Source organism: Cercospora kikuchii (assembly GCF_019650295.1).
Source record: "Cercospora kikuchii DNA, contig_00004, whole genome shotgun sequence".
NCBI lineage: Eukaryota > Fungi > Ascomycota > Dothideomycetes > Mycosphaerellales > Mycosphaerellaceae > Cercospora > Cercospora kikuchii.
Window position 1 is genome coordinate 2,840,761 of NW_025408585.1, and position 26,503 is coordinate 2,867,263.

The following is a 26,503-nucleotide window of genomic DNA, read 5'->3' on the forward strand; positions in this document are numbered from 1 at the left end:
TTACGCGTCCTGCTTGTGGATACGCGATGAAGGTGGAAGTGGTCCTGTCGTACTGCTAGTTGCCGTGTTGTTCGAAGCTGTCGAGTCTTGGTGCTGTAGGAGATTCGTCGCTGTCGTGATACCATCGTGATATTGTGGACGATAATGCATATGCATTTGCTGTGGTTGTGGAGTAGGTCGTACAAACTCGGAGTCTTCCATTTCGGGTGCATCGAGCTCCATGGCTTTCTCTTTGCACGCTGTGGCTGAGAAGCCGTTGCCAACCTTGCCGGAAATGATGCGCCAACGGTCGGCTTCGTATTCCTGCATGGCACTTTGGAGACGTTGAACCTGTTATCAATCAGTCAGATTGTTCGTAGTCACTTGAGAGGACCACACCCTCATCGCTATCGACGTTGACGGAGGGGATAGCCCAGATGCAAACACTTACCATATCATCTGTCCAGATTGTGGTTTTAGCTTTGAGCTTCGTGCAGTATCGAACCTGCAGTGTGCCGGAACTTCGGCCGGGAAAGAAGTCGGCAATTTGTTTCCAAGTAAGGTTCTTGGTCTCTTTGAGTTCGACAAGCAAAGCATCATCCTCCGGAGTGAACTTGAGTTTGGGGCCTTTGGGTCGAGGTGCCGGCTCGGGCATGCCAGGCTGCCCAACAACGCTTGGCGGTCCGTGTTCGTCATCTTCTGGCGTCTCACGGCCGAAGGTGCGCTGGATCTTATTCGGAGGTTGCTGATTTGGCAGACGGTGGTGATGGTGTGCGGTCTGCTGTTGCTGATACGCTGCATACGTCTGCTGCGGAGTGCTCGAATGTGAATGGGACTGCGCAGAGGAAGACCTTTGTGGCTGATACTGGTATGAGACCGCCCCGGTTTGAAGTTGGGCGTGCTGCCCTTGAGGTGTGAGTTCAACCGGCATCTGAGTCCCACTGGAAGCATGAGCCTGGAGCTGCTGGAGAGCTGGATACTCGTAGGTGTATTCCTCATGGTAGCTTCTCTTTCGGGAAGGCTGAGCATTGGGAATGCCCTTGGGCTGGTGCGCAATACTCGGTGGGCTCTGGTAAGGTGTGCCTTGGTGTGATGAATACGCCGCGGATACCTGCGAAAATTGTCGAGGCTTTTGATGCGCAAGCATCTGCTGTTGCTGTGGTTGCACTTGGTTGAGCGCATAATGCTGCTCTCCGGGAAGGAGAACTCCAGGTGAACCATATTGGGCATAATCCTGTCCATTTTGTTGCGGTTGCTGTGGCTGTAGATACGAATGATCGAAACCTTGCAGCAACTGCTGGTATTCGGCCTGTGTCACCGGCGGGACTTCTGTATTGTTCTGCTCCGGTCCATGCCCGCTGAAGTCGAAGGAGAAGTCATAGGGTCGCGCCACAGCTGCTACTGAACATGGAGGCTGCCAGAGCTCTCCGCTCAGGCAGCGTGCCTCGACTGGCGCGGGTTGGTGAATGTCGTTAGCGACGGGAGACGACACGATGTTCGTGGCCGTCGTCGTGAAGTGATCGTAAAGAGCTTGGTGTGCGCGCTCCAATGCGCAATGTTAGTACAGGCTTTCGCGTCGAGCTATTACAACGATAGTCGGGAGGGCAGCATTAATGTGAAGGGAGTATGGTCATAAGACGTGCAAACATAATAAGGAAAAGGTGATCTGCCGTCTAGAATATGGGCAGGGCTGGCATGGCATATAAGCACTTGGGCAGTGAACGCCATGATGAAGTTGATCGCCGCACCTGCATTCTGCTGCATCAACACCCAAGCAGCGGACCTGGGCGTTTGAGGTGCCAGATTGGCTCGACCCGGGACAGTAGACAGACGAGTGCAGCAATCTGAAACACGCAACGTGCAGAGGATGAACCTTGATGTCGCGGGCTTGACAGAGCATTCGTCGGTGCGCATGCAGGTACTGCTTAGCTAGACCCACCACCGCGGGCTGAAGGGTCCACGATACCAGGATGCCGCAGAGCCTCATGGCCGTCAGGTCACGCCCACTGGTGCCTTCTCGAGTGCTCTGCCGCTCAGCGTCGGCTGTTCATAGTTTCACACCCGCTTTCTCAAAGCAACATCCCAGTCTCCCCAGATGTGGTGTATGCTTAGCTCAGGTTGGTTCGTAAGCGGATATTCCTGTCAAGATTGTGCAATTCCGAGGAAGCGAGGTCGGCGGTGCTTTCAGTTCTTTGCTTTTTTGTTTTGCCTTTGCCCGCAAGATAGCACCTGCGCTCGCTTCTGTGCCGCGAGCACCGGATGAGTTTGTCAGCCCACGCTTCCGCAGTCGTCCAGGTGTGCATCGTGACCTCCGAAAGTGTGCAGCAGCTGCGGTGCCAATGGGCGCCCGCGCTAGCCAGTTCTGGACCCTTCGAAGGCGAGGGCTAGCCGTGAGGGTCTGCGAGTCAGTGTCGATGATTTCCACATATAGCCTGATATAGGCAGGGTTGAAGAGAATGCCGCTGCGGGCGGACCCTTCAGCGGCGCTCGAATGGCAGTGCTCGGGCAGCTTCCCGACGCTGTTGACGTATACTGGTATGCATGAGGCGACGCCCAATGCAGCTCTACCGCCGGCAGTTGGCATGCATTGGGTACGCGATGCGCAGCGTTGTTGGTGATGCGTTGTCGCCTCGCGGTCCAAAGGACGAGGTGAGAGGTGAGGTCGGCAGCTGCGACATCCGACAGACAGGCTGTGCGGCGGTGTGAGCAAGGGCTCTCGCCGAGCGCGGTGGAAAGATCGCCGGGCACTTCTCTCTCGCTCGCCAATTCGCCACCCTATCCGGAGAATGGCGAAACCCACCTGACAGACGATTGACATGTTCGGCAATCTTGAACGTTGCTCAACTGCGCTCGGGACCATCTTTACGGCATTCGTGGCGTGGCACAGGCCGCTACGTTTCATGTGGTGCCCAGACCGTTTCAGAGCGATGTCTCGCATGCCATGAGACGATGAAACGCCTGCGTGCTGCTCTGCGGTGCCTGAGGGTCGCCCGGTGCGTGTGGCAAACATTGCTGCGAGTGCACGGAGCAGTGGTTGTTGCTGAGGAAGTGTGGGTCTGGCGGTTTGGAATGAGAACGTCAGGTCTTCCTGCGGCTTTTGACTACCCTCCATAATACTACTGCTGTGCCGTCGTCTGCTACCGCAATGCCGTCGTTGAACTCGCCTGTAAGAACACGATAATGCTCCTGTTTTGCAACTCAGCCCAAACCCATCGGCAACCCACTGCCATAACACCCAATTCCTATGCCTTCTTTTTGACCCTTCGCCTGGTATCCGTACAAGATCAAGTCCGCATGCTATCTCGCATTACCGAGCGTTCATATTCCATTATGAACTCTCCAAACGCCTCGCCGAGACGCATGCCATTCAGGAGAAAGGAAGAGTGAAGTCGACCCTCGAAACGAACATTGAACGCCAAATCCAAGCTTCGCGCATCGCCAGTTGCGCGTGGGTATCTCTTTCCAAAAGCGCGCGCGCATGCAATAAGACCATATGCTATATGCGCCAACCATCAAAGCAACCATTGCTGATCTTCAGACTTTCCAGCCTTGCTCCTTCGCGAACTGCTCGCAAGCCTACATAAGAAGGTCAGTCTCTCGCCAACAACCCGTCGTCATCGCGCCCGGGAATCGATCCTCACCTTCGCCGGCTTGCCCACCTTCTGGCCAATGACTTTCCACTTATTGTTCTCATAGTCTTTGATGGCTTGGAGCAGTGCGGCACTCTGCGACACCGTTAGCTGATGCGATCTCTGGCACTAATCATCGCTGTGAGGCGAACAAAATTGCTGACCTCGTCTTCCGCGAACTCAGCATAGTGCATGTCCTACGGAGAAACTGTCAGTCGCGGTGCTCTGGTAAGAGTATCGTCCAAGTTGTGCGCACTTTGTACCAATGCTTCTTCACGCTCCCCTCCGTTCGGGTGGGAAAGGTTTTCGCAATCTCACTCCAACTACTGCCCGCATCGCGTAGCGTCTTGAGTCTCTGCTCTTCGGCTGGCGTCCATGGGGTGTTTGTGCGCCCTTTCTTCACCGGTGGAGTGGGCGCGACAGGCTGCGGTGGTGGCCCACCCAGTCCACCCGGGTCAAGGTCACCCGGGCCGCCTAGCAGACCGACTGGATTTCCAAAGACGCTCGCATTGCTGCTCGAAGACCCCGGCAGGCCTTCGAGTTCCGACGCGCGACGCTTGCGCGAGTTGGTAGGCGAGATTTGCTGTAAGTGCTGCGGCGGGGGAGGGTGATGGGTCTGTAATTGGTGTGGCCGGTATCCTTGGGGCGGAGGAGGAAATGTGAAACCGGTGGGATCGTGTGGGCTGGCCAGATACGAGTACTGCTGTTGGTACGGATTGGGCAGACCAAGATGGGTCTGGATCGACTGCAGGTCGCTGGGCAATGTGAGTTGCGACGGCGACGCCGAGTATGTGTTTTGGTTCGTCAGGTTGGATTTCGCGTCCGATTGCTGGTTCACTTGCTGATGGCTGTAAGGAATGTTGTTAGTGTACATAGTTACAAGAGCATTCGCACTGGCCATGTAGCTGTTACACAGCTCGTGCCTATGTGTTTGCGATGATACATGAGGATCATGTGGACCCGGAGTGATGAGTGGGTCGGTAACAAGAGGAGTGACATACGACATCGCGGCAGAGCGGCGGATGTTTCCTGGGCAGGGCTACTGTGGAAGCGTTCGGTTTTGTTCTGACTCGAGAGGTATTATCCGCATGGCTCTCAGATGTGTCGGACGGCTGACATTGGCCTGCGAGTCGCCGAACGGTGCGACAGCACGAACTCCGCCAGGCTCCGAAGCAGCAGCGTCTACCGGCGCATGTGCAGCAGACGCTGGACGAGGTCGACGAGAGACGGTCCTGCTGCTGCTGCTGCTAGTCGTCCTGCACGGCAGATTTGGCAATTAGGTGAGAGGTGGACGTCAAATGACGAGCGCAGAGGTAAGCTTCACGAAAGCGGAGAGGTAGTTTTGGCGATAGCTCCAACCAGTACAGGGAGCTTGTTGTTGGAGGAGGCGTGGGCGCGAACGAAATGGTGGCCTGCTGCGTCTAGCTCGATGTCTAGCACCGCCTAGCGGCCGTAGGTCCATGCAGACGACGGCGAGATCTGGGGCAGCAAAGGCTTGTTGCATGCACATCCGGGGCCCAGCAGTGCTGCGCTGTCGTATGCGGCGCGAGGGCCACGGGCATTTGACGTCGTCGAGACGACGCAAAAAGCAGGCTTCACGTCTCATTTGGGAATGCAGCGAGGGGATCGCACAGAGCGAGTGCTGCGGTGCGGGGTAGAGCGATCGTGGCAGGGCAGAGGGTAGGGCCATACTGTCGACGCTGCTGCTGCCATGCCATTCCTCATCGCGATGGGCGCTGGCGAACGAGTGATGGCTCGCAGCAGCAATCGCCCCGGGCCAGCCTGACGCTGTCAGCGCGCTGGGCCGACGTCCGCTCATTCGTCGTTGGCCTTTCATGTGCAGGGTCGAGAGTAATGGGTCGTCTCTCCCTTGACCTCACGCTGCAGCATGGTATCGGCGGGAGCAGCCCGGACGTCGATTCGCTGCAATCACCGCGCGCGACGGCTCGCACAGCGGGGGAATTGCGCATCGCAAGCAGGCCGCGCGCACAAGCTGGACCGTCGCCTGGAGCGCGTGACCAGGATGACTGCTCTATCCGGCTGGTTCATTGCTAGCCGAGGGGCATGTTCAATATGCGCGGAGATCCTGACGTAACGGCGTGTTCGATCGAGAAGGCTACATTTCTTTTCCCCCTCCGCCTCGAATCGCATGGAGCTCCAGGCCTGTCGGATGGTCGTCCGGGTTTGTCTGGAAGCGGATGAATTGCACCATGTCAAGTGAGCGCGGTGCGCGAGCCTGGTCCGGTGTTTTGTCTTGGCCGTGGTGCCGTGGTGGAGAGGAGGATGAAGATGTCCGCCACACCAGGTCACGAGAGTCAGGCAGCACTCGCCGAGCCAACCTTAATTCTCAGTTCAGGCCTCGCTCGGTTGTCGGAGTCGTTTCAGGTGCGCTACCACAATGATTTGAGATGGCGTTTCAGCTTCTGTGACACTGACACGCTGCTGGGCCATGTGCCCAAGCTGCCCCGACACACCGTGCTGTGGCGAATATCCAGAAATACGGTGACGCCCGGGCACGGCTGTGTCGCCCGGGACCAACCAGATCCGGATACGCGTGGACGAGCTTCAAGCCGAGTCATGTAGACTTGCCAGGACGACGGAACGATCTGAATGTTGCCACGAACTGTATCAGTTGGACACGTCAATCGCGAGTCGGCGGAAGAGGAGCAGAACGAAGGTGGATTGGCAGCGACGACACGCAGTCCAAGTGCGCAGGCGTTCTGTGAGAGCGACCATCAAAATCTCCTCTTGGCATCAAACACAACATTGAGCGTTACACAGAGCTTGTCCAGAGTGCGGGCTCTAACAGCACTGCTAACACTAGAAGACGGAGCATATGCGAGACTGCGAGTCTGCAATTGATGAAGAAGCCAAACAGCACCGGCGCTCGTTCTGAGCGCCACAGTACCGCCACCATCTGTGATCTCGCGGATGTCCTTAGACTGTGAAGCAAATGTTCCCGCCGGCGGTGTATTCTTACAAGGACACCGGGCGGTAAAACACAAGCACGTCGATCTGCAAACACCGCAACCAGATGTACTGCCACTGCTGCGGTGCTGGACGTCTTTGCAGCGCTGATGCCGTGCGCTACAAGCTGCACGTCCGTTTGCGCCTCACGTCAAAAGGAGCGCTAGCACGAATGACACCGCCGCCGACTTCGCCTTGCGTAAGTGATCAAGGGCAGCACATTCGGTAGAGCAAGATGCGAACTCGACAGGCATGAACGACCAGCGTTGCGGTGTCTGCGAAAGTACTCGGCAAGGAGCACTGTGCCATTCTAGACAACCATGCTTGCAGGGCATGCGCGGCTGACAAACAGCTGCGCAACCCCAGCGACCATCATCGCGAGGGCGCCAGATTAGCATACGAGGTCTCAAGAAGACGACCATGCAAAGTCTGTGACGTGCACGATAAATTCCATATGCCACAACTATCGGCTATCCCTCATCCTTTACGAAAGAAACCACAACAAAAGCTGTACGTTCATTAGGAACAGAAATTCGAAAAGGCCTTCTCATTCCGCTTTTTGGAACTTCTGTACATGTGTCCAGAGTATATCAACAGACATCACCAATGCCCTTCCAGTCCAGCCCAATACTCTTGTCGATTGCGCTCTCTCGTCCTACTCTCTCGCGGGAATCACGCCTCCGGACCTCTCACTTTCCCAATTCCCATTCACAGCACTAACGCTGAATTCATAGTTCCACTTCCCTCCAATGCAGAACACATCTGCTTTGGTCTCTCGCCAAACACGCCCGTCTGTCTCAGCAACATGATCTTTATTCGTCAATGCCCGGACGTAGACCAGGAAACCAGCGATATCCTTCTTTGCGGACGAACTGTGTTCATAGTCCCAAGCAAGATTAACAGTATTGCCCTCAACGGCTTCTTCTGTTCTCAGATTCAGTGGTCTCGCCAAAGACATCGGTTGATCATTCCCGGCTGTAGTTCCCTCGTCACCGGCAGCACCAACCCTGACAGCTCTGCCGTGGCCCCATTCTCCATGCACCCACTCCACATCCTTTGTCACATCTAGCCCAATGCTCGTCTCATCCACCCATTTGCCTCCCTTTGTTCTCGAACACCATCCTCTCACCATAATCCACTCGATCACATCCCCTTCTGGCAAGCCTCTAATTTCACTCTTCGTTCCAAGCGAGCCTTGCAAAGAAGGAAACGCATCACCACGATCATCATCTTTAAACAAGACTTCATAACGGCTAATCACGCGATCAGTCTCCGGAGGTGTCCAAGATATCGCAAAACCGCCACGAATCGGCCGGGTCTTGATGTGGGTTGGAGCGGGAATGGGAGTATGCGTGCACGAGCACGTGCAGACACGGGACCAAGGACCATGTTCGAAGCCGTGTGTGCAGCGGATTTGTAATTCGAGACGCGAGTCTTTGGAGGTTTCGATATCAATTCGAGGAGAGTTGGAGTGGATAATATTCCACGAGTCGTCTGAGTCTTCTTCGTAGGAATTTCTTTCGGAACGTAGATCTCGATGGCGAATCTCATATGCAGCGCCAAAGACTTCAGGCCAGGTAACATTGATACCCATTGGCGTACTCTTCGAGACGATATCCTTCGGATCGCGGAGATTGCGCTTTGGCACATCCTTGGGAACCTTCAACGTCTTCTCTCCCAATCCAAAGTCCTTATGCAAAGCTTCTGAAAACGCCTGAGCAATCTGAAACTCTCCCAGCGCACTCGGATGCAAGCCATCATATGCCGCAGGAGCCCAGTCGCGATACTGAGGTCCACAGTCATAATGCTTCGCAACATCCACTGCTACCACTCGACTATGTTTCTTCGACCACTCCTTTGCCTTGACTGGAAGCAGGTCATTGAACCTCTTCGTGTTCTCCAATAAATCCTCTCTCCCTTCCATATACGTACGATTTACAATATTACCCAAAGCAAAGTCAACGTCAGGTTTCACAGCTCGTGTTCTCTCCACGATTGTGTGCAAACTGTCCAATGTGCCATCCGCATCTGAAACCCACCAGCCGACATCATTGAAGCCTAGAAGACTGAGGATGAGATCTGGCTGCCAGTCCGACACCACGTCTGCAATGGTATCTTTGCATTGGAATGCTTGATAGCCCCATGTTGCGAAGTGGCGTGAGCCAGCTTTGAACTTCAGGTTCACATCGTGCGCATAGCCCCACGGAATGTGGACTGCAGGATGATTGTAAGGATCGTCTTCGCCGGGAAGAGGAGCCGGATGGGGAATATTGGGAGGATCGGGACCTTTCACGCCAGTGTAGGGACCTACGAACGAAACTAGTGTCTTCGAACGCTTGCCAGCTTCGGCGTTGAATGGATCTCCAGGATAAAGCAGCTTCTCTTGGTTGCACCATTGCCACAATCGGTATCGCCATGTGTAATCACCCTCTCCGCCATGTGTGATGGAGTCTCCAAGGATTAATATCTTTAGATGCTTCTTTGATTTGTGGTCTTGAATACTGAGCTTGCCCGAGCTTCCGCTTGCTTCGGGATTCATGTTGGGTGTCGATCTATGTAATATATCGCTGGGCTGTACTATTGCATGTCGCGAACCGGAGTGCTTCTTGGAGGTCGAGTAGGGATGCTTTCTCGAAGTTTCAGTACTTGTCAGAAGAGGTGAAGCAGTAGCTGAGGTGGAAAACTTAGGACCATGAACGCATAAGGCAACGATCTGTCCAATCACGACTTGACAATGCGACATTTGATGCTGCGCTAGCTATTTTGGAGATGTGAACCATTCTATGTTTACATTGATACTTTACTGTTGTACATGTATGGCATATAGTACCTTTTTGTTGCACCTCGTGTCTGCATGTCCACGTCTCACGGGAGCTGCCTTTTAGCACAAAAGTGGCAACTGGATGCTCTCAGCTTGCTTCCGGCATGCTGACATACTCTCACGCCACAATTGGTGAGACAATATCGCACGGCAACTCATTGTGCGATGCCGTGCCACCTGTATTGTGCAGGCTGGCGAGGCCTCTCTAGCTTCTGCCTCGCAGCACGCGAGGATTCCGTCTGCTAGGCGCCTCTGACACACTCACATCGCGCTTTATTCCTCTCACTTTCCCTCCCTCCATCCAACAGGTACCAATGCTGCAGCAACTTGCTGTGTCCCTCTCTCTGTAGCCAACATGTTGAATTGTGCCGCAGCATTCCTCGTATCCTGCACTTCAATCCTAATGCCCAACTCCGCAATGTCTCTCCTCGTCTGCGGGCTCACTGGCACAATCTTCTCGCCAGTCCCCAGGATCAACAGATCCGGCTTAGGCCACACCAGATCCAACACACCCCATATACTCTTGTCCACTTCGAACATGCCCTTGGGGTTTCTCAATTTCCCCGCCGCGCTCGACACGCCCTTGTTGTCGTCTCCAGCGGACCCAGCGCCAATCGTGCCTTCTTTACGCCCCTGCCGAACCCATGGCCGCCACTTGAAAGCTTCACCTCCTACGAGCAGTACTCCTGCATTGGTGACTTTGAGGCCGGAATCGAGAGCGAAGCCGTCATCGAAGCATGCATCGACAGCTGTTGAAGGTGGAGCCATGTTACCGAGCATGTTCATGGCCGCAAAATCTGTCTGCGTGTCCTCTTTGCTCGCGGGCCCGCGATCGCGACTTTTCGGAGGACGTGACTTCGGTGAGGATGCAGGATCGTGTGTGCGTGCTGTGGAGCTGAAAGATCGCGTTCGCTGACTTGGGGATATCGAGGCCACATGTCTGCTCTTTCTGCTCTGTGAGATGCGCTCATGTTGTAATCTCTGCCCAATGGCTGTTGCACATGGTGCCGCGGTGGTCGAATGTGCTCTACAGCAGCAGCGGACAGCTGCAGAGAAAGTCGCCAAGGACGATTGCGGCCGCAGACTTTGGGCCATTTCTAGATCCTGGCGATGCTGATCCTGTTCGTGATTCAGCTACGTTGATGGTCTCACGAGTGTCACAATACAATGGAGATAGAAGTGGGAACAGCAGCATAGTGACGGAATTTCGGCCCGTCGCTGCAGCTCGTGAAGAGCGCGTCATGAATTGGCGATGTGCAAGCTCAAGTGGTCAGTGCATGCAACAATGTTGAATGTTGCTTCGACATCCTGGCCTCCACCGTACACCTTACTGTACATTGGCACGCAACGAAATCCTCGAAGCCGATACCATTGCTACTCTGCATTAGGACACGTTCACCGACGAGCAATAAAGATGCTCTCTCCTGCCCCCACGTCAACTGACATGCGTGATTTGTCGTCCTCGATATGCCATCCACATCGCATCAACTCTACAGTATGCGAGCAACGCTCGCTGCACCGCTGTCTCCGCCATGCAAGGACGAAGTCTATTTGGCCACAATCTCCTTTGCCGCCTGAACGATGTGGTGGCCGTGGGTGGTCCCTGCCCTGATCTTTTCAACCTTGCGCTGCACCTACATGTCTACATCCTGGTCTATTTTCCTTGCTCTGATCATCTTCGGAGGCTATGGGATTGCCTCGGGAATTTGCCTATACGTTCTGCTTGAGAGGGTCGCAAGCAATTTGCGCCTCTCGGTCAGCAATTGGTCGCGTATTCGACCCTCGAGAATGACGAGGTCTCTTGCACCTTCCTAGCAGTCTGGAGCGTGACTGTCGGACGCCGAGTTGCAGCGAACTTTGAGCCTTCGACGAAAAACCTCATGTTCAATTGCTGCACAAAGGTGTCGATGGTCTCCTCGGCAGTTTCGTTTGCGAGTTAACGCTCGATGAGACGCCACTCCTTCTTCGTGACTGCGGTAGTGGTTCCTGCAACGCGCTGGTCAGGGCAATTGTACTACAATTGACGAAAGCGGTCAGTTGTCACGCGCAATAACAACCATATGCGACTGTGTTCATCAAGTTTCCACGATCTTCAATGATGACTGATGTTGTGACACGAAACTGGCACGCACGAGCTGCACATCTGCACATGCATGGAGCTTGGGGCTCGGGCCGGTAGCCGATAGGGTTCAGCCTCACATTACTTCATCGGCAGCTGAAGCGCCTTCACCTCCACGCTCACGACAGCAAGCAGAGCACACTGCTTGTGACATCAAACGCATCGACCAACCGGAGATCAGCACATTCACCCCGTCGCCAATCTCTCACTTCTTCACGGCTGTCGCGACAAGCGATACCGCATTTCCAACGTTGCGACGACAGCGACCGAGTCCAGCCGCGTGTTCCTGCTGACGGCGCGCGAATCCCTCTTCGACCTCCAAAAAAAACTCCACACCACCGATCGCATTGAAGACGCGCGCACTTTCGCCTTACTCCGCCGACGTGGAGGCGGCCCACTGCACCATGACGACCGACGACACCATGGATTTCGAAATGGACGTCGACATGGACGCCGAGGTCGATCCGGAATTGGCAGCAATGCAGAGGGCGGCCGCAGAACTGGATGCGGTGCGTCGCCACAAAAGAGCAAGCAATGAGCACGTGAGACTAACAATATGACCCAGCGCCCATCAATGGCCTTAGAAGGCGAGAACGAGCAGATGAACGGTATCGACAGCATAGAAGACGGCGAATTCTCCCAGACAGAGATCGCCGCGACCAAGGTTCATATTGAGGGCTTGTCCAACATGAATACACAGGACGTCGAGAATTTCGCACGCGATCACTTCAAAAGCGACGCATTCCGCAGAGTGGAGTGGGTAAATGACAATAGCGCGAACCTCATTTACAGCACAGCAGAAGCTGCTCAAGAAGCGCTTCGCACACTAGCTGCATCAGAATCGATTGTGGAGGACCCACTCGAACTGCGGCCAGCCAAAGCCCCGATCACACACCCCGAGGTGGAATTGAGCATACGGCAAGCCCTGGTCTCCGATCAGAAAGTGAAGAATGCCGCGGCTCAGAGCGCATACTACCTCCACCACCCTGAGCATGATCCGGAGACCAAGTTCAGCAGAGGTCGTGGCAGAGGCCGAGGACGTGGACGTGGCAGGGGAGGTTATGGTAGACGTGAGCGATCGCGAAGCACGCGTAGCCCAACTGCGGAGAAGCCGTTCGATGTGAACCTCTACGATGACGATCCAGCATCACTGGCTGCAAGACGACCTCCGGATGGGCCAGCGCGGCGGCCGAGCATTCGTTCTGAAGAAGACCTGTTCGCGAACCGAGATTCCAGCAGGCGCCCACGAAAGGAAGCGGATCTATTTGCCAATAGATCGAGCGGCAGACTGAAAGATCGATCAAGGAGTAGATCGCCGACGCGCGACGGAGATGGTAGATTCGGATTCAGCGAAGACCAGCCGTATCGTCAGACTGCACGTAGGCGATCGCCGCCGGCACCGCGTCGACGCTCAGAAGACGAAAATCGCCTTGCAAAGCAGAACATGAAGGCAGAGCTGTTCCCTGGTAAGAAAGCCTCGGCCCTCAATGGTAACAACAGAAGCAAGTCTCCAGTCGATCTCTTCCCAAAGAAGGCAGCATCAGGTGAGTATACCTCCGCTAGCAGTAGCTCCTGCAACAACAAGACGATCAATCCGAATGTTGCAGTGGCTGCCGTTCGCGGTTTCCACATCAGTGCCGGCAAAGACGCTAGTGCTTACGACAGCCAACCAGGTCGATCAGATCGCGACGACAAGCCACGAGACCTGTTTGCACGAATCGGAAGTTCTCAAGCAGGACGACTCAATGCAGAGCCAAGCACAGGGTTCAGCATTAAGGGCGCAGGAGCGAAAAATGAAGTGTCATTCCTTGGCGCGAGCAAAGAGCGCCAGGACCTCTTCGCCAACAAACTTACAACGGCCGCAGGCGGGGGCGATCTGTTCCCAGAAAAGGTTCGCCGTCGGAGGGGAGCTTCTGATTTCATCTAGGAGGCGCAGTCGCAGGAACCTCGACAACAACCAGCAGCCGACCATTGTCGTGATCAACAGAAAGGAGGCCGTGCATCGGCACTGCCAGAGCAGCTGAGACACGACCGCGAGATGTGAGTACTAAGAACATGAACTCGGCGTCGATCTATAGAAAATGGCATTGCCTTCCCGAGTTTTTGAAGGGATCGGACACTGACAAGTCGTCTCAGACCTTCTGACTCCCCCGACCACGAAAATCATTCTCACACCGCAATGCCAGCAACACGATACGAAAACTACGACTATTCCAAGCCTCGCTACTCGCAACCGGAGTGGCTCACGATGCCAATTCATAAGGATCGCTTGGCGCTCATCGAAAGCAGCAGTGAACCACCTTCATACGACTCTAACTATCGATGCGAGAGCCGTCACGACACATTTCAGCACGGCGAGCAATATCGTGAGGAGAATCGCTCTGATACACTTCTTCACCACTTCTCCCCTCAACCTCTCATGCATCACGATCGATTGGCTCTCATCGCCGGTCTGAATCCGGATCCGGTATTTGAGCCGTATCAGGAACATCCAAAGTCACGCGACTTGATGTAGTGCGCGTCGCAGTCTTCGAGTTTGGAACGCATCTTCAGATGGGCGAGGCAGAAACTTTTCTTGACGCTCAACCATAAGCTCGCCTATAAAGCTGCAGTACCAGAAGTCTCGCAGAGTAGCGAATAGCAAACAAACAGCAGACAGCAGACAGGAACTCTGCGTGGGCGATTCGAGCGGGCACTGCGCTGTAAGAGCTAAAGTGCTCAGGCGTTGAAGCATAGATAGACTCTGATACCCCAGGCAGGATTGAGCAAGGCATAGAAGAAATGAGAAAATCATCTTGGTGCGACTGTTGCGTCGTTTCGTACACACACTTCTCAAGTCAACTAAACTTATGCGGACTGGCTTCGGACATCTCCACGTCCTCGTCCTCCGCATCGTCTCCACCAGTGCCACCTCGCTGCCTCTTCCTTGCCTCGCGCATAAACTCCTTCAATCTGTTTATCTCAACGAAATCTCCTCTACAGGTCTGCTTTCCATCATCTCCGCCATCAAAAATTTTGCCCGTCGCCCGCGCGGCAATGCCACCTAATCCCTCAATCTCACCACTCCTCCCCAAATCCATAACAGGAACCATGCCTACTCTCCCATGTGCGCACACAAATGGGAATGTACAAGTCGCCAACTTCTTCATCAGAACTGTACATTCTTCTTTGGTCAGAACATCATTGAACATGATGGCGCTGCGACATGCACGGGAATGCAGCATGCTGAGCATCTTGGCTGGAATGTGTGGGAGGAGGGAGATCCAAGGTGGTTGATCATCTGCTCCTTCATTATCTGAAACAGGACGGGGCTTTGTTGGGGGAACAGGTTTCCGACCGCCATCGACGAAAGACCAGATTTCGGTACGGAGGAGTTCGATGGCAAGGGCCGGAGAATTGGAGCAGCGTTCGGCTATGGCAGTAGGTAAGTAAGTCAGGATGAGGCGATGCGCCGAGTCTCCGGAGTAGTTGTGATTCCGAGACTCGAGACTGCTTGTGAGGTAGGGCGCTGGTAGGTTGTATGTTATGCCCCAGCTTTGGAAGTGAGCCCGATAGTGAGTGAAAAGCTCCTGCTCGCGGGCCGATATCTCAAAGACTAGAGATTTGCCGCGGGTAGTGTCTTTTTGTAGAGATGCAGATCTGACCGAGACGCCCGGCTGGTTGTCATTACCACTTGTCGACGAACCCATCATCTCTGAAAGGAGCTCCTCGAGAATGATACGCTCGGAAGCAGCATGTTGGTCAACAAGGACTAAAGTGGAGCCTGAATCCGTCTCGTTCTCTGTACGGCGCTCAGAATTTAGCGACAGCATTTTAACCAAGATAAACTTTTGATCCACCTGGCTGATGACTTCTGTGTGTTGCAGAGCGGATCGAGATAAGGTCGTGCCTACACTGCGCTGTACAGAATGTCGCGCGAATATTTCACGGTATTTGTTACCAGCGCAAGGTCTCAGCTCTTCCTCGAGTTGTTCGATGAGGCCTGGGCCAAACATTGACGCAGTCGCTATAGATTCCTCGTCTTTCTTGGCAAATACTGGGTTGTTCCATTCTCTCAAGAAGCCAGGAAGCCAGGGCTCTTTAGCGCTCGACGCTATTGCTGGCCTGTCCTTGGCGAGAGCGCTGCGACGAGATAAACTGATCGGCTTGCCAGCTGAAGACACGGAGGTGTTGATGGCCGCATAATGTCGTAGGTTGCCGGTGTCGCGATCGAGCGAGTCAGTTGCGTTCTTGTCGGTGGGCAGCACTACTCCAGTACGCGAATTTACATGGAATATCTGCCCGCTGACGGGATCAGCCCAAGTCGTGATGTCCTCTCCTGATGGCGATGTATGTCGCTCTTGACTCTGCCACGCCTGTTCCGCTCGCAAAAGCTCTTCCTCGTCAATCTTACTAAAGTTGTCGCTTGAAGGGGCCTCGGGATCGTATGTGCTCGGGACAGGCTTTTTCGAATTCAGATCTCCAGCTTGAAGTGGCGGCGCACGGATTTTGCTAGCCAAAGGCGTCGCAGGGCTGGATTTGTGAATCATAGAAGCGCCAGGTAGAACACGTAAAAAGCTGTCTCTGGCTTCGGAGCAAGGCTTCGCATTTACAGGATCGGCATGATGTTTGTTTCGCGGTGGGCCTGCTCGCAGGCGAGTCAGATTATGCCGAGCATCTTCTTCAATCGAAAGTCGATCAGGGCTATGCCGAGTGGCATGCAGCTCAGTGGACAGGTCAATGACACGGCCATACTTTTTGACAGCGTCTTCATCCAGGTCTGCTGGGCCTGCACCACCGGCGGAGAACCGCGCAGACGAAGGGCGTCGAATCGGGAGTCCGGGATCTGTTCGTGAATCTCTCCCTGTAGCGGCTGTCGATGGTCGAAAGCGGTCATCTCTACGTTCTCTGTGCTTTCGAGGACGGAAGAGATTGCTTTCGAGCCACGCGTGTACTGCGGCTTCGAGAATGTCCACGAGGCACTTCATAGTCGCTTCGCTCGTGGCCGCAGCGTCTACATCGACGGCGCGGTTCGCTTCGCGCAAGCTAAGCTGAAGGACGTACATGGCATGTCGATCGAGACTCTTCTGTGCTCTCTCTCCGTGACTTTTCCGCGGGACTGTGTTTGGTCTGGGTGAAGTATTGGCATGCCGAAGGCCGTTTTCCGATGCGCCGAAGCTGCTGTTTGCGAAAAGTCTGTTGACTGCGTGGTACAAATCGTGGTGGGCGTCGTTCCAAGCGCACGGGGAAACACCAATAGCGATGAATTGGCATTGTTTATTTGGCGAAGGCTCGAGACATATCATTCCTCGTAAAGACACCAGACTCGTAGAAGCAGAAAGTGGTACCCATCTGCTTCGCGATTCCGTGGGCGCAAGTGAAGCTTGAAAAATAACCGGCAGAGTATCTCTCAGATCGTGTTGAACGGACTTACCTTCCAGTTGGCCGAGGCCTCGCTTGGTGAGGCTAGCAGCACTACCGCTGTTGAACGTGACCCTGTGCGCTTCTGCGTCGGGTTCTCGTACCTTGATAGAACATGGTCTAGGCCATGCAAGTAACAGAGCAGCTATATCGCGCTTGAGCTCGAGCCAAGCCTTCTCATGATCATTGCCCGAATCCGCGGAGAGCGCACGTTGCTTCACTCGCACAGGCATGTTCCCAAATAAGTCACGAACTGAAACACTCGTGCCATGACTTTGGTGGATAGTAGCGACCAGGCTCGTATCTGCAGCTCTCACCTGCCGGGCGATGACTTTGCCGTGGTGCATGGTCAATGTGCCCGACATGGTGCCCCTCTCGGGAAGCGAGCTGATCTCCAGCAGTGACATAGCTGCGAGCTCTGCCAGAAAAGTGCCAGTAGAACCATGCAGCGGGTCATTCTGCTGACGAGCAGCAGACCGTTTCGACGTGCAGTGCATCCTGCCTAGACCGCCATTCTCGAGGAACTCCTCTGACAGAATGCCGGTACCATTGTCCTCGACCGAGCAATTACCGCGCGTCCAATCGACGGAAATGCTGACCTTGTCTGCGCCAGCATCGAGACTGTTCTCAAGCAACGAGCAGACCACGCCTTGCAACGTGGTGATGTGCTTCGAGGAGTGGATTTGCGCGACGGCTTCCGCGCTCAATGGCAAGATACGGGGCGGCCCAGGGGCTGCGGGCTCTCCATGCTGAAGATCACGCCTCGGTGGCACGGGCAGCCCGATCATGGCGTCGGATGGCGCGTCCTGGTCGGAAAGTGGCACGTGAAGTGTAGCATGATGCTCGCTAAGATGCTGTCCTGCTTCGAAAGCACCAGAAGCCACGACTGATGATTGCGATGGGCGGCGACTCAGGTGGCAGATAATGAAAACAAGACAGTAGACCGCGGTGGCAGTGTGTAGCGACGACGATGAGGTGCAGTCAAATTAAGGAGGGTCTCGCGCTTTCTAGCCTGAAACACAAGCACGTGGAGCGTGACATCAGATTTCTGCAGGGAGTTTGCTTGCAGATGGCGGGTGCTCCATCTGTGCTCTTTCACCAGCGCGTCCAGGCCTCTGCCCTCCCACCACCCCATTGTCCGCTGTCCGCCCACTGCTTCCTCTGATAACACATACCGCCATCACTCCGCCCCGCCCGCCGCCGCTCATCTTCCTCTCAGCGAACGAAACGACGTGTTGTGTCCAATTAATCCTCAGGAGACGAGCAGCAGGGAGCTCTCAAAGGGTTCAAACAGCTCGAGCTTTCTGATCCAGAGCATCGCCGCACCTGCTCGCCAGCATCTCCCCGCCTCGTTCACAGCACCGCCAGCTTCATTCTGCCAAGCGACCACCTGTCTCCTTCCGCACGACTCCGATCATCCCCGTTGCGCAGCAGGCTTCCTCCTTCCCACACGGGACAGCGCAGCCAACACCACCGGCAGACGCCGTGCGCTCAGAGTAGCATGGCCACCGCCGAAGTCGACAGCAGGCCGCCTGGTAAGCGCTATTCTCCCCTCTGACACGAAGGCGCATGTATCATGCTCTGCAGCATGGCATTCCACATCCGGAAACCCACCGCTGACACATTCCTCGTAGAGCGTCCCAACAAGCGCCGTCCATTCGCCAATTTCGTCAAACGCCTGACCAATTTCAAACACGGCGATCAGAAGAAGGAAGAGAATGGCAAGAAGGGCAGTGGTGGAAATGTCCTCAAGCACAAGAAGAATAACACGTCGTCGGGCAAGAACAACCCATACCCGCAATCTGGACATTTCCATCAACCGCATCAAGAAAGCCAACCTTCGCTGAGCCCATCGGGACGAGAGCAATATGAGAGCGCGTCGTTCTCCTCGCTCCCAGGAAGCTCAGTGCAGGAGGATGAGGGGCATAACGGCCATGGCAACAAGAGTGGAGCTCCGACGCTGGCAACAAACCCAGAAACAGTACACAGCGATGCCGGACACAGCAGAGCGGTAACGACCTCCACGGGCGCGGGCGCACTGAGTACGGCGGGTGCGAATAGTACCTTCAGCTCGCCAAACCACAGCGATCACTCTCTGGCGACTACCTTGACTACGATCCAGTCAATGTCCAATGCCGCTGGACACCACAATTCCTCGCAACATACACACTACAACAGTCAGAGTCAACCTAATGGCACCCACTTCTCGCATCAATACCCAGTGTCGCCAGCACCATCTGCGGCCATGACTGCGTCCGCAATTCCGCGACACTTGCATGCCGATGCTACCGCCGCCTCGGTCGCAAACACCCCTGCGACTTACAGTTCGGCCACGGCCAATAACATGCTCTCGGACAATGCCAGCATCCTGACTCTGGCATCTTCGAGCAAGCGACGGCGGAGAAGCATGGATACAGACGCGTCAGTGCGCGCTTTAGCCCCTGGGTCGACCTTCGGAGGCAGCCGCGAGTCGCTGCCACTGAGTGTGCTGAGCAGCGGACAAGACCCTTCTCGTCAATCGATCGGTGGCATGCCTGGATCAGCCAGTGCGGAACGCGCTAGCGTGTACTCTTCGTCTGGCCTCGTCCGGGAACTACCAGGCACGCACACATCTGCCTTACAGTCTGAGCGCAACTCCTACTACAACCGACCTGGTGACGCCAAATCTCTGCGTTCCATCACGAACATCAAAGACGACGCACGATCGATCAGCGGCATGGACGCGCGTTCGCAGTACGATGCCAAGAGCATTCACGATGTCGCGAGTGTGAGAAGTGTCGATACGAAAGGAGCCCTGAACAATGAGTCTGATCGTCATCATGTCCGAAATGGTAGTATCCCGGGCAGCATCGGCGGTCAAGCTTATACCCCGAGTCTTTTGCGGCAAAGCAGCGCAGCCGGAACGCTGGACTTGAGTCGTCGAAGCAGCAATTGGGATGAGACGGAACATACTAAGGAGAATGCCGAGGCTACGGCGGATCCCATTGGCAGCAGCGCCAAAAAGTAACCAGCACAAGATTAGGTCCCTTGCGATGCCGTATTCTATTGCGGCGAAGAGAATGGTATTCTATGGCGAACGAGGGGAAGGGCGCTCAGCGTGGATTTGATGGCCGATCATGCGAGGACGAGATACCTGACGGAGCAGTCTCGGCTACGAGCGAGAAGGCTGGAGGTGTTGAGAACGGAATATCTGAATTCTTGAGGACGGCGCATGGGGAGCTGATGGGGTGGATGTACGTGTATTCGATCCGGAGTTTTGCTTGCGATTCGATCAGTCTGTGTTACTATGCAAGAGGATGTCCTTTCGTCGAGGCGCGAGGAACGTGGTGAATTATTGGGGACCAACAGCACGATACCCGGGCAGCATGGCACAGTCGTGGAGTCTGGAAATTGGAATCAATCGATCGATCAATCAATCAATCGCTTCTTTTTTATTTGTCGCGCACAAGTCTTTCCTTTGCATATGCAGGTGACTTCTATGATACCATTTCCTGCTCTCTTTCGCGTCCTGCCTTCATGGCTGCGTATCTTGGCAACACAGGCCTTTCCGCTTGATCGGACCATGAATCGTGGATTTTGAGGCGGCCTTTTGAGCTATTGCTTTGAAACCTGGCAACGCAGTGCCCATTCTCGCCATCAATGGTGACTCTCGAAACTCTTGCTTCTGCGCCCCCAAGGGTCCGGTAAGCGAATCGCTGTACCATAATGAACGTTTTTTTTTCTTGCCATCACGGACCACTTGGAGTCAGCAAGCTCTTTCGTGACCCTTGGATGTTTTGATAAAGTCTCGTTCAGAAGAGGTGCCGGGGCCTCCCTAGTGGACATCTCGCACCCTCTTTCAAGCACCCGACGCGATACCCATTGGATTGCCCTTAACCCTCGTATCTAACAGCAATCGATCCGGCGCGATCAAATCAATGGCCCCATCGAGTGTTGACTTGAACCTCGTCAGTTCCGCCACGGCTGCCTCTGTCAACGAACTGTTTGTCGGATCCTCTACGCAAATGGAAACTTCGATGATGAAACTCCCGCTTGCATCGATGAGTTTTAGCTGGCTCGGGGTTCTTGGAGCTGAGGTCTCCGCTAGAGGATCTTGCGGTGGCGTTGAGGTTTCTGGTGGATTTGAGTAGAAACGAATTACTTTAATGATGAGGTTGTGATGAACAAATCGGGAGCCGGATTGGACATATTGGCGCTTGAGATGGTAGGATTGGGGTTGCTTGAAGAGGGCAAGTTGCTCTGGGGTTGCGGGCTGAGACGTTGTGTTGCGGGAGATGTAGGTTGTTATGCCGGTGTCAGGGACTGTGGGGGTGGTAGTTAGTGGAACGGTCACCTTGTGGACAGGCGAGTCGAGGGAAATCGAGTGTCGATCGACAGTGAAGAATAGATTTGAAGGGTAGGAATTGCAACTCACCCGACTCTGCTCGGAAAGTCCATGGCTGAACATTTGTTGCAGTATCGCCATCGACATTAAAACCACGTACGAGTCTATGGTAGCTCAAAGGTTGTGTAACAGTAGCTTTTGGCTGCGGTTGCTGCAAAAACTATGTCAGCTCTGTGAAGCATTGGGCACCTCAGCTGTCGGCAGTAAAACAACGGCGGCTGCTCAACGATGGTTGAAACGACTTCCAAGACTGGAAAACATACCCTCTTAGAAACGGCAGCCTCTTGGGCCTTCAGCTGGGCATACAGCAAAATCTGCTCATTGATGGGCGTGGGTTGATTACTCGAGATCCCGGCCAGGATGCTCAGGACCTGCTCCTCTCGCGCGGCCGGAATTTGCGAATAGAGCAAGTACTCCCGCATAATGGTAGTGATGTGTCGAGGATGACCCGGCGGTTGGTGCAAAGCCCGATTTCGGAGATATGGGGTCGATATGGGCGAAGGGATTCGCACGACACAGTGGAGATGTTTAGTGATGATGCGATGGCACAATGGCGTGAGAGCGGGCGGAATAGACTTCTTTTTTGATCGATTCCGACGTGCTGGTCAGAATGCTGCTGCCGCCGCAGGAATCGGGTTGCTGAAGCAAGTGTCTGGCAATTGTGCAAGCTGCTTCAAACATTCACTCGAGAGGATGCCCACAAAATCCGAGGAGCCGAATTGCTGGCGAGAGAGTTTGATTCGTTGCATGTGAAGAGGACGATGATGTGCCGCGCGCGTCGTGTTGCCAGATTTGAGCAAGCTTCGCCGGGGACTCCACATGCGCGCATGGACGCCTGTCGACTCCCGACAATCACCGACATGAACTAGTTCTACAAAGCACATCCCACTCTCCACCTCTACTCTCACGCACGCCCTTTCATTCTCTGACGCGCACACCGACCAACACGCAGCTTCGTCGACCTGCACACCTCCATCGACTCTCTCTTGGACCACTGCAAACCCTTCCGCGATACCGCAAACCTTATTCGACACGCCGTAAACTGCCCCACGGAGGATATCGGATCCCCGACCACCTTCCATACCTCGAACACCTCGTCGCAAACTACATCCACGCACACAGAACCGCACAATGCAGGCCACACGGCGGCTCTTCCAGCACCGCCAGCCCATGATCCGCTTCTTGGGAAAGCGATCAATCCCTAAGCGTACGTCATTCTCGTGCAAACGCTCGCCATTGCGATCGACAAATTACTAACCACAAGTCCATTTCACAGAAGTTGACCACACTCCGAAGCCACACCCCGAATCTCCATCCCACGATCTTCCCTCATCATTCGCCAACTACCGACAACAAGCGATTCAACACGGACCTCTCAAAGGCGGCCAACAAAAGCCAAATGCACCATCTTCTGGCTCCGCAGCCGCACCATTGAATCACTATGGCGCGATTGGCGGCAAGAGCGCAAAGGAGTTAGGGCCGATCAAAGTAGCACAGGGAGAATTCGCTGATAGGAACGATTTGCCAAAGAGATTCCACCGGACAGCGTGGAGCCAGGCTGAAATTGATGCAATTGAGAGTGGAGGCGCGAGCATGTTTGGTTGAAGAAGTGAAATGGACAGGAGCCTCAGAAAAGGAATGCGAGGACCTATGGACGTGCTGGATTGAGTCACGATTCGGAAAGGAAGAGGGAAAGAAAGTCCCACGTGCAATGAGAGATTTCGCTAGGCGGGCGTTGGGCAGGAGAAATTATGCCTCGCGACAAGATGAACTCAGCAATGGAAAGTATCGAGAGCGACATGAAAATGCTAAGATAAGAAACACTGTACTGGTACGTGTACATACCGCTAGAGCATAGAACACTTAGGTTCACTTACGATCAAGAAGGAACTTCTCATCTTTTGTGAAGCACACGGTAAAGGGATATTCGGGCATCCTGTGAGCCAGATACCTGTCCTCCTTTTGCAGGTTCCGCCGCAACGCCTCCATGTCCTCGTCCAGCTCCGCTTTCGAACAATTCTGCATCGCGTGCTCGAAGTCGATCAAAACCGCATCCCTGCCCTCTGCACCCTCCCCCATTGGCACGAGGAAATTTTCGTGATGAGGATATTTCATCTTTATCCCAAGCTGGTGCAATTTCGCTAAAGCCTTCTGGCAAGCTGGCAGATCTTCCGGTCCCCTTAGCAATCCTCGTGTTTTCGACATATTCGGTCACGAATCCGATGACTCGGCCTTCTTCGCCTTCGACGAGATGACCGAGGAATTTCGGTCCGATGCCACTTCCTCGGAGAAACCTGTAGATCTTGGTTTCGGTTTCCATGTCGCGCATACACGATGGCTCTGGCCAGACAACACGTTTGACGATGACGCGCTTGCCATCGTTGATTTTCGGGCTGGTGCAGAGTTGGACTCGATGGTCCCCATTGAGGGTCTCATGGTCGCGGTTAGCGTAGTGCAACTCAGGCAAGTCTTGCTCATTGAACCGGGTCGGATGCCAAATGTTTCGGACGCTTTCGAACGTGATGGCATCGAATCTCACGAACTGCACGGCGGCCGTCTCAGGTCTTTTGGCGACATACCCGCGGTTCCAGTTACCAGCTGGAATATGTGGGAGAAACTCGCCGAGAACGAATCGCTCCGTCGTCATGTCAAACCACGGGTTGTATTCCGGGTCTTCAGGGTTCTCTGGGAGGGCTTCTGGTGGCGCCGTGACATACTTGATGTGTTTACCGTCGACCAAAAGACGGAAGTCGCTCTCACCATCTGGGTCTCCCAAATAACGGCAGGCAAGGAGGCGCACGTGGGTGTTCCTGGTTCGAGGCTCACCCATGATGGCCAGTGGTGCTGGTGATGAGTTGCTCGGCGGACTAGGGACTTCAGGGGCAACTACACTGTGCGGTGACAGTATGCGGACGTGCGAAGGTGCGAAGGTGAGTGTTGCTGACCACTGATGGTCAGCTCTGTGACAAGAGTAAGATGAGCAAGGAGTCCTTGACACCTGCTTCTGCCTGCTACTCACTCTTTCCGTGAACGCGGAGACAGGAACTGATCGAAAGGCGCCAGCTGCGAGAGCAAGTGCCGGGCCGAAAACAGCCTGGTGCTGAGGTGAAGCAGCAAGTGGTTGTTGTCCTCGTCGTGCGTGCCGCGCTGAGAGGAAGTTGATCTGTTGTGCACGAGGTTGAAGCCTTCCTGAACTTCAAGGCAGCTGCTGGCCGGTTGCCAAGACACGCTGCTGCACAGCAAACAAACGTGCCATCGCCTAGCCCATAAAAGTGCTTCAAGTGAGATCAGGCGCCAACGGTAAGGCAAAGATGCCCAGGCATGCTATCAGCCACGCTCGGCAGCAGATGACTCATTGGACGGATCATATACAGCAGCCCACGACATTGCGAGACACTCAGCCACAGGTGCAGCGACTCTGCCAGCACTTCAGGGACCTCAAAGGCACTGAGCTGCTGGGCGATAACGCGCTACCACCACAATACGAACAAGCCTCTGGCCCAGAGAAGCCATAACGTCGTTCCCAAGCCCTCAGACTCCCTGGTAAGCCTCGCAGTTCGCGAGTTTCGATTTTCCCAAGTCGGCGGCACTAATTACATGCCCCAGGTTCCTCAGATCAAGTCTGCCATCACCTCTCCAGCCCAAAACGATGTGTATTCAACAGTACCGCAAGTACAGCTGCGGCTGCGAAAAACAAGAAGAGTTCATCCAATGTGAGAAGCGCGTCGGAACGAACGTCAAATGCGACCCACTCACCAAGCAGTCCCTCACCGCGGCTGAGCACATGTGTCGGACGCACTTGGTGCCGCCAGGAAAAGATGAGATGCGCAAGAAGGAGCTGTGATGATGTTAACAGGAGGCAAGCTGAAGCTCGCGATACATCCATCAAACGTATCTTTGAAGGGTATCAGCACTTAGCGGTCGGGCTTGAGGCTTTTGGGGTCTAGCTCATCCTCCTAATATGCATGAACCTCCCAGGCACTCCTTTCACACGCCTCACATCTCCGAACGCCTCAAAATGCTTTATTATCTCCTCCCTTGCATACTTGATCCTACCCCAAGACTCTCTATCCCTCGAATCACTCCCATCTCTACACCCAAGACAAAAATATCCCAAATCTGCTTTCCGTCCCCGGTCATACAAACGCGGCGCCGAAATAATCGCCATAAACCTCCTCGGCTCTCCAGTCGTTCTGTCCAGCATTGGAAGCTCGTTCGTAGCGTCTCCGTTCATCACCGCTCTGCGATCAAAGAGTCGGACACGCTTTCGCACTACTTTACTCCGGTCTTCGGGCCATGTGGAAGCGTAGCGCCCGGGTAAGCTCAGAATATTTGGAATGTTTGATTCGAGCAGGTGGTCGCGAAATGTCTTGCCGGAGTCCTGCTGAGGAGGATTGTGCGCCGCGAAGTGACATGATGCGAGACCGGTTTCCAAAGGTAAGTATTCTGTCCGCGTGGTGAAGCAAGCATAGCAGACTCTTTTGCAGGTGATGAGATAGAGGTAGTCGCCGAAGCGATCACAGCTGGAGCATTGCGTTGTGCAAAGGGTTTGATATAATGTCTGGCAATCGTATGAAGTTGCTTGGATGCTGAGGACAGCGCGGATTATGTCTGGACAATGCTTGAGGATGGAGCCGTATTGGGCGGTGGAGTCGACCAGTTGTGTTGCTCGGCGGTTGACACGACGAAATGTCGCTAGTGAGACGAGATCGCAGTGGAGCAGGATCTCGATGAGGAGCTCGTGGGGAAGATTGTCGAGTTGTCCGAGAGGAAAGTGTGCTTCTTTGGGCATAATACCACTTCTCGTAGCTTGTAGGAAACAACCGGCGGAAAGCCGTGCATCGTTGAGAGTACTGTCGAAACGGTCTTGTCGAGTGTAGACCATGCTCAGAGAAGGCATGTCTGCAGTTGGGTCTGATACTGTTGTCATGTTGTGCTTGGCTGGATCTGTGAATGTTAGGTGAAGGAGAGGTGGACAGCAATGTTTCCTGGAAGATACCTCGCTTCTATGATTGAGTATCGCCCTCTGCATTTATGCCGCCCTGGTGTGGGCGGCTGTGCTCACAGTAATTATAGATGTTTAGAAAATGGACTAGTGGCGCGTTGCCGAAGTGCATGCGGTCTGACGAGGGCGATTAAGCGCCAATGGGTTTACTGGGGTGCGCAACTCCATTCATGCCGAGCCTTGACTCTATATCGTGTGG

The 26,503-nt window shown here is 54.5% G+C and overlaps 11 protein-coding genes across 13 annotated transcripts; 4 read left to right on the forward strand and 7 right to left on the reverse strand.

Annotated features, from left to right (window-relative positions):
• On the reverse strand, nt 1–1,966 carry CKM354_000735300 (uncharacterized protein; the record flags this gene model as incomplete). 2 transcript variants are annotated; one of them, XM_044802697.1, is made up of 3 exons in its annotated part: nt 1–330; nt 431–1,522; nt 1,946–1,966. In XM_044802697.1, the coding sequence occupies 3 exons, from the start codon at nt 1,964–1,966 to the stop codon at nt 1–3; spliced, it is 1,443 nt and encodes a 480-aa protein (XP_044658632.1). The 2 variants fall into 2 exon arrangements, with proteins under 2 accessions (XP_044658632.1, XP_044658633.1); XM_044802698.1 differs by lacking the exon at nt 1,946–1,966 and having other exon boundaries at nt 431–1,126.
• Nucleotides 1,967–3,513: 1,547 nt separating this feature from the next.
• Nucleotides 3,514–4,614, reverse strand: CKM354_000735400 (uncharacterized protein; the record flags this gene model as incomplete). Of its 2 annotated transcripts, none has more annotated exons than XM_044802700.1 (4): nt 3,514–3,555; nt 3,621–3,704; nt 3,773–3,805; nt 3,865–4,614. In XM_044802700.1, 4 exons carry the CDS (start codon nt 4,612–4,614, stop codon nt 3,514–3,516), a joined length of 909 nt encoding a protein of 302 aa, XP_044658635.1. The 2 variants fall into 2 exon arrangements, with proteins under 2 accessions (XP_044658635.1, XP_044658634.1); XM_044802699.1 differs by having other exon boundaries at nt 3,761–3,805.
• Nucleotides 4,615–7,230: 2,616 nt separating this feature from the next.
• On the reverse strand, nt 7,231–9,114 carry CKM354_000735500 (uncharacterized protein; the record flags this gene model as incomplete). Its single annotated transcript, XM_044802701.1, has 1 exon — nt 7,231–9,114. One exon carries the CDS (start codon nt 9,112–9,114, stop codon nt 7,231–7,233), a length of 1,884 nt encoding a protein of 627 aa, XP_044658636.1.
• Nucleotides 9,115–9,678: 564 nt separating this feature from the next.
• CKM354_000735600 (uncharacterized protein) lies at nt 9,679–10,182 on the reverse strand (the record flags this gene model as incomplete). Its single annotated transcript, XM_044802702.1, has 1 exon — nt 9,679–10,182. One exon carries the CDS (start codon nt 10,180–10,182, stop codon nt 9,679–9,681), a length of 504 nt encoding a protein of 167 aa, XP_044658637.1.
• A 1,737-nt stretch (nt 10,183–11,919) lies between these two features.
• CKM354_000735700 (uncharacterized protein) lies at nt 11,920–13,442 on the forward strand (the record flags this gene model as incomplete). The annotated part of the gene is made up of 2 exons (XM_044802703.1): nt 11,920–12,024; nt 12,081–13,442. The coding sequence occupies 2 exons, from the start codon at nt 11,920–11,922 to the stop codon at nt 13,440–13,442; spliced, it is 1,467 nt and encodes a 488-aa protein (XP_044658638.1).
• A 252-nt stretch (nt 13,443–13,694) lies between these two features.
• On the forward strand, nt 13,695–14,030 carry CKM354_000735800 (uncharacterized protein; the record flags this gene model as incomplete). The annotated part of the gene is made up of 1 exon (XM_044802704.1): nt 13,695–14,030. The coding sequence occupies one exon, from the start codon at nt 13,695–13,697 to the stop codon at nt 14,028–14,030; it is 336 nt and encodes a 111-aa protein (XP_044658639.1).
• Nucleotides 14,031–14,352: 322 nt separating this feature from the next.
• CKM354_000735900 (uncharacterized protein) lies at nt 14,353–17,703 on the reverse strand (the record flags this gene model as incomplete). The annotated part of the gene is made up of 1 exon (XM_044802705.1): nt 14,353–17,703. The coding sequence occupies one exon, from the start codon at nt 17,701–17,703 to the stop codon at nt 14,353–14,355; it is 3,351 nt and encodes a 1,116-aa protein (XP_044658640.1).
• Nucleotides 17,704–18,416: 713 nt separating this feature from the next.
• On the forward strand, nt 18,417–19,922 carry CKM354_000736000 (uncharacterized protein; the record flags this gene model as incomplete). Its single annotated transcript, XM_044802706.1, has 2 exons — nt 18,417–18,450; nt 18,550–19,922. The coding sequence occupies 2 exons, from the start codon at nt 18,417–18,419 to the stop codon at nt 19,920–19,922; spliced, it is 1,407 nt and encodes a 468-aa protein (XP_044658641.1).
• An 831-nt stretch (nt 19,923–20,753) lies between these two features.
• Nucleotides 20,754–21,721, reverse strand: CKM354_000736100 (uncharacterized protein; the record flags this gene model as incomplete). The annotated part of the gene is made up of 3 exons (XM_044802707.1): nt 20,754–21,217; nt 21,330–21,450; nt 21,563–21,721. 3 exons carry the CDS (start codon nt 21,719–21,721, stop codon nt 20,754–20,756), a joined length of 744 nt encoding a protein of 247 aa, XP_044658642.1.
• Nucleotides 21,722–22,430: 709 nt separating this feature from the next.
• CKM354_000736200 (uncharacterized protein) lies at nt 22,431–22,904 on the forward strand (the record flags this gene model as incomplete). Its single annotated transcript, XM_044802708.1, has 2 exons — nt 22,431–22,506; nt 22,576–22,904. 2 exons carry the CDS (start codon nt 22,431–22,433, stop codon nt 22,902–22,904), a joined length of 405 nt encoding a protein of 134 aa, XP_044658643.1.
• A 289-nt stretch (nt 22,905–23,193) lies between these two features.
• CKM354_000736300 (uncharacterized protein) lies at nt 23,194–24,129 on the reverse strand (the record flags this gene model as incomplete). The annotated part of the gene is made up of 1 exon (XM_044802709.1): nt 23,194–24,129. The coding sequence occupies one exon, from the start codon at nt 24,127–24,129 to the stop codon at nt 23,194–23,196; it is 936 nt and encodes a 311-aa protein (XP_044658644.1).
• Nucleotides 24,130–26,503: the final 2,374 nt, after the last annotated feature.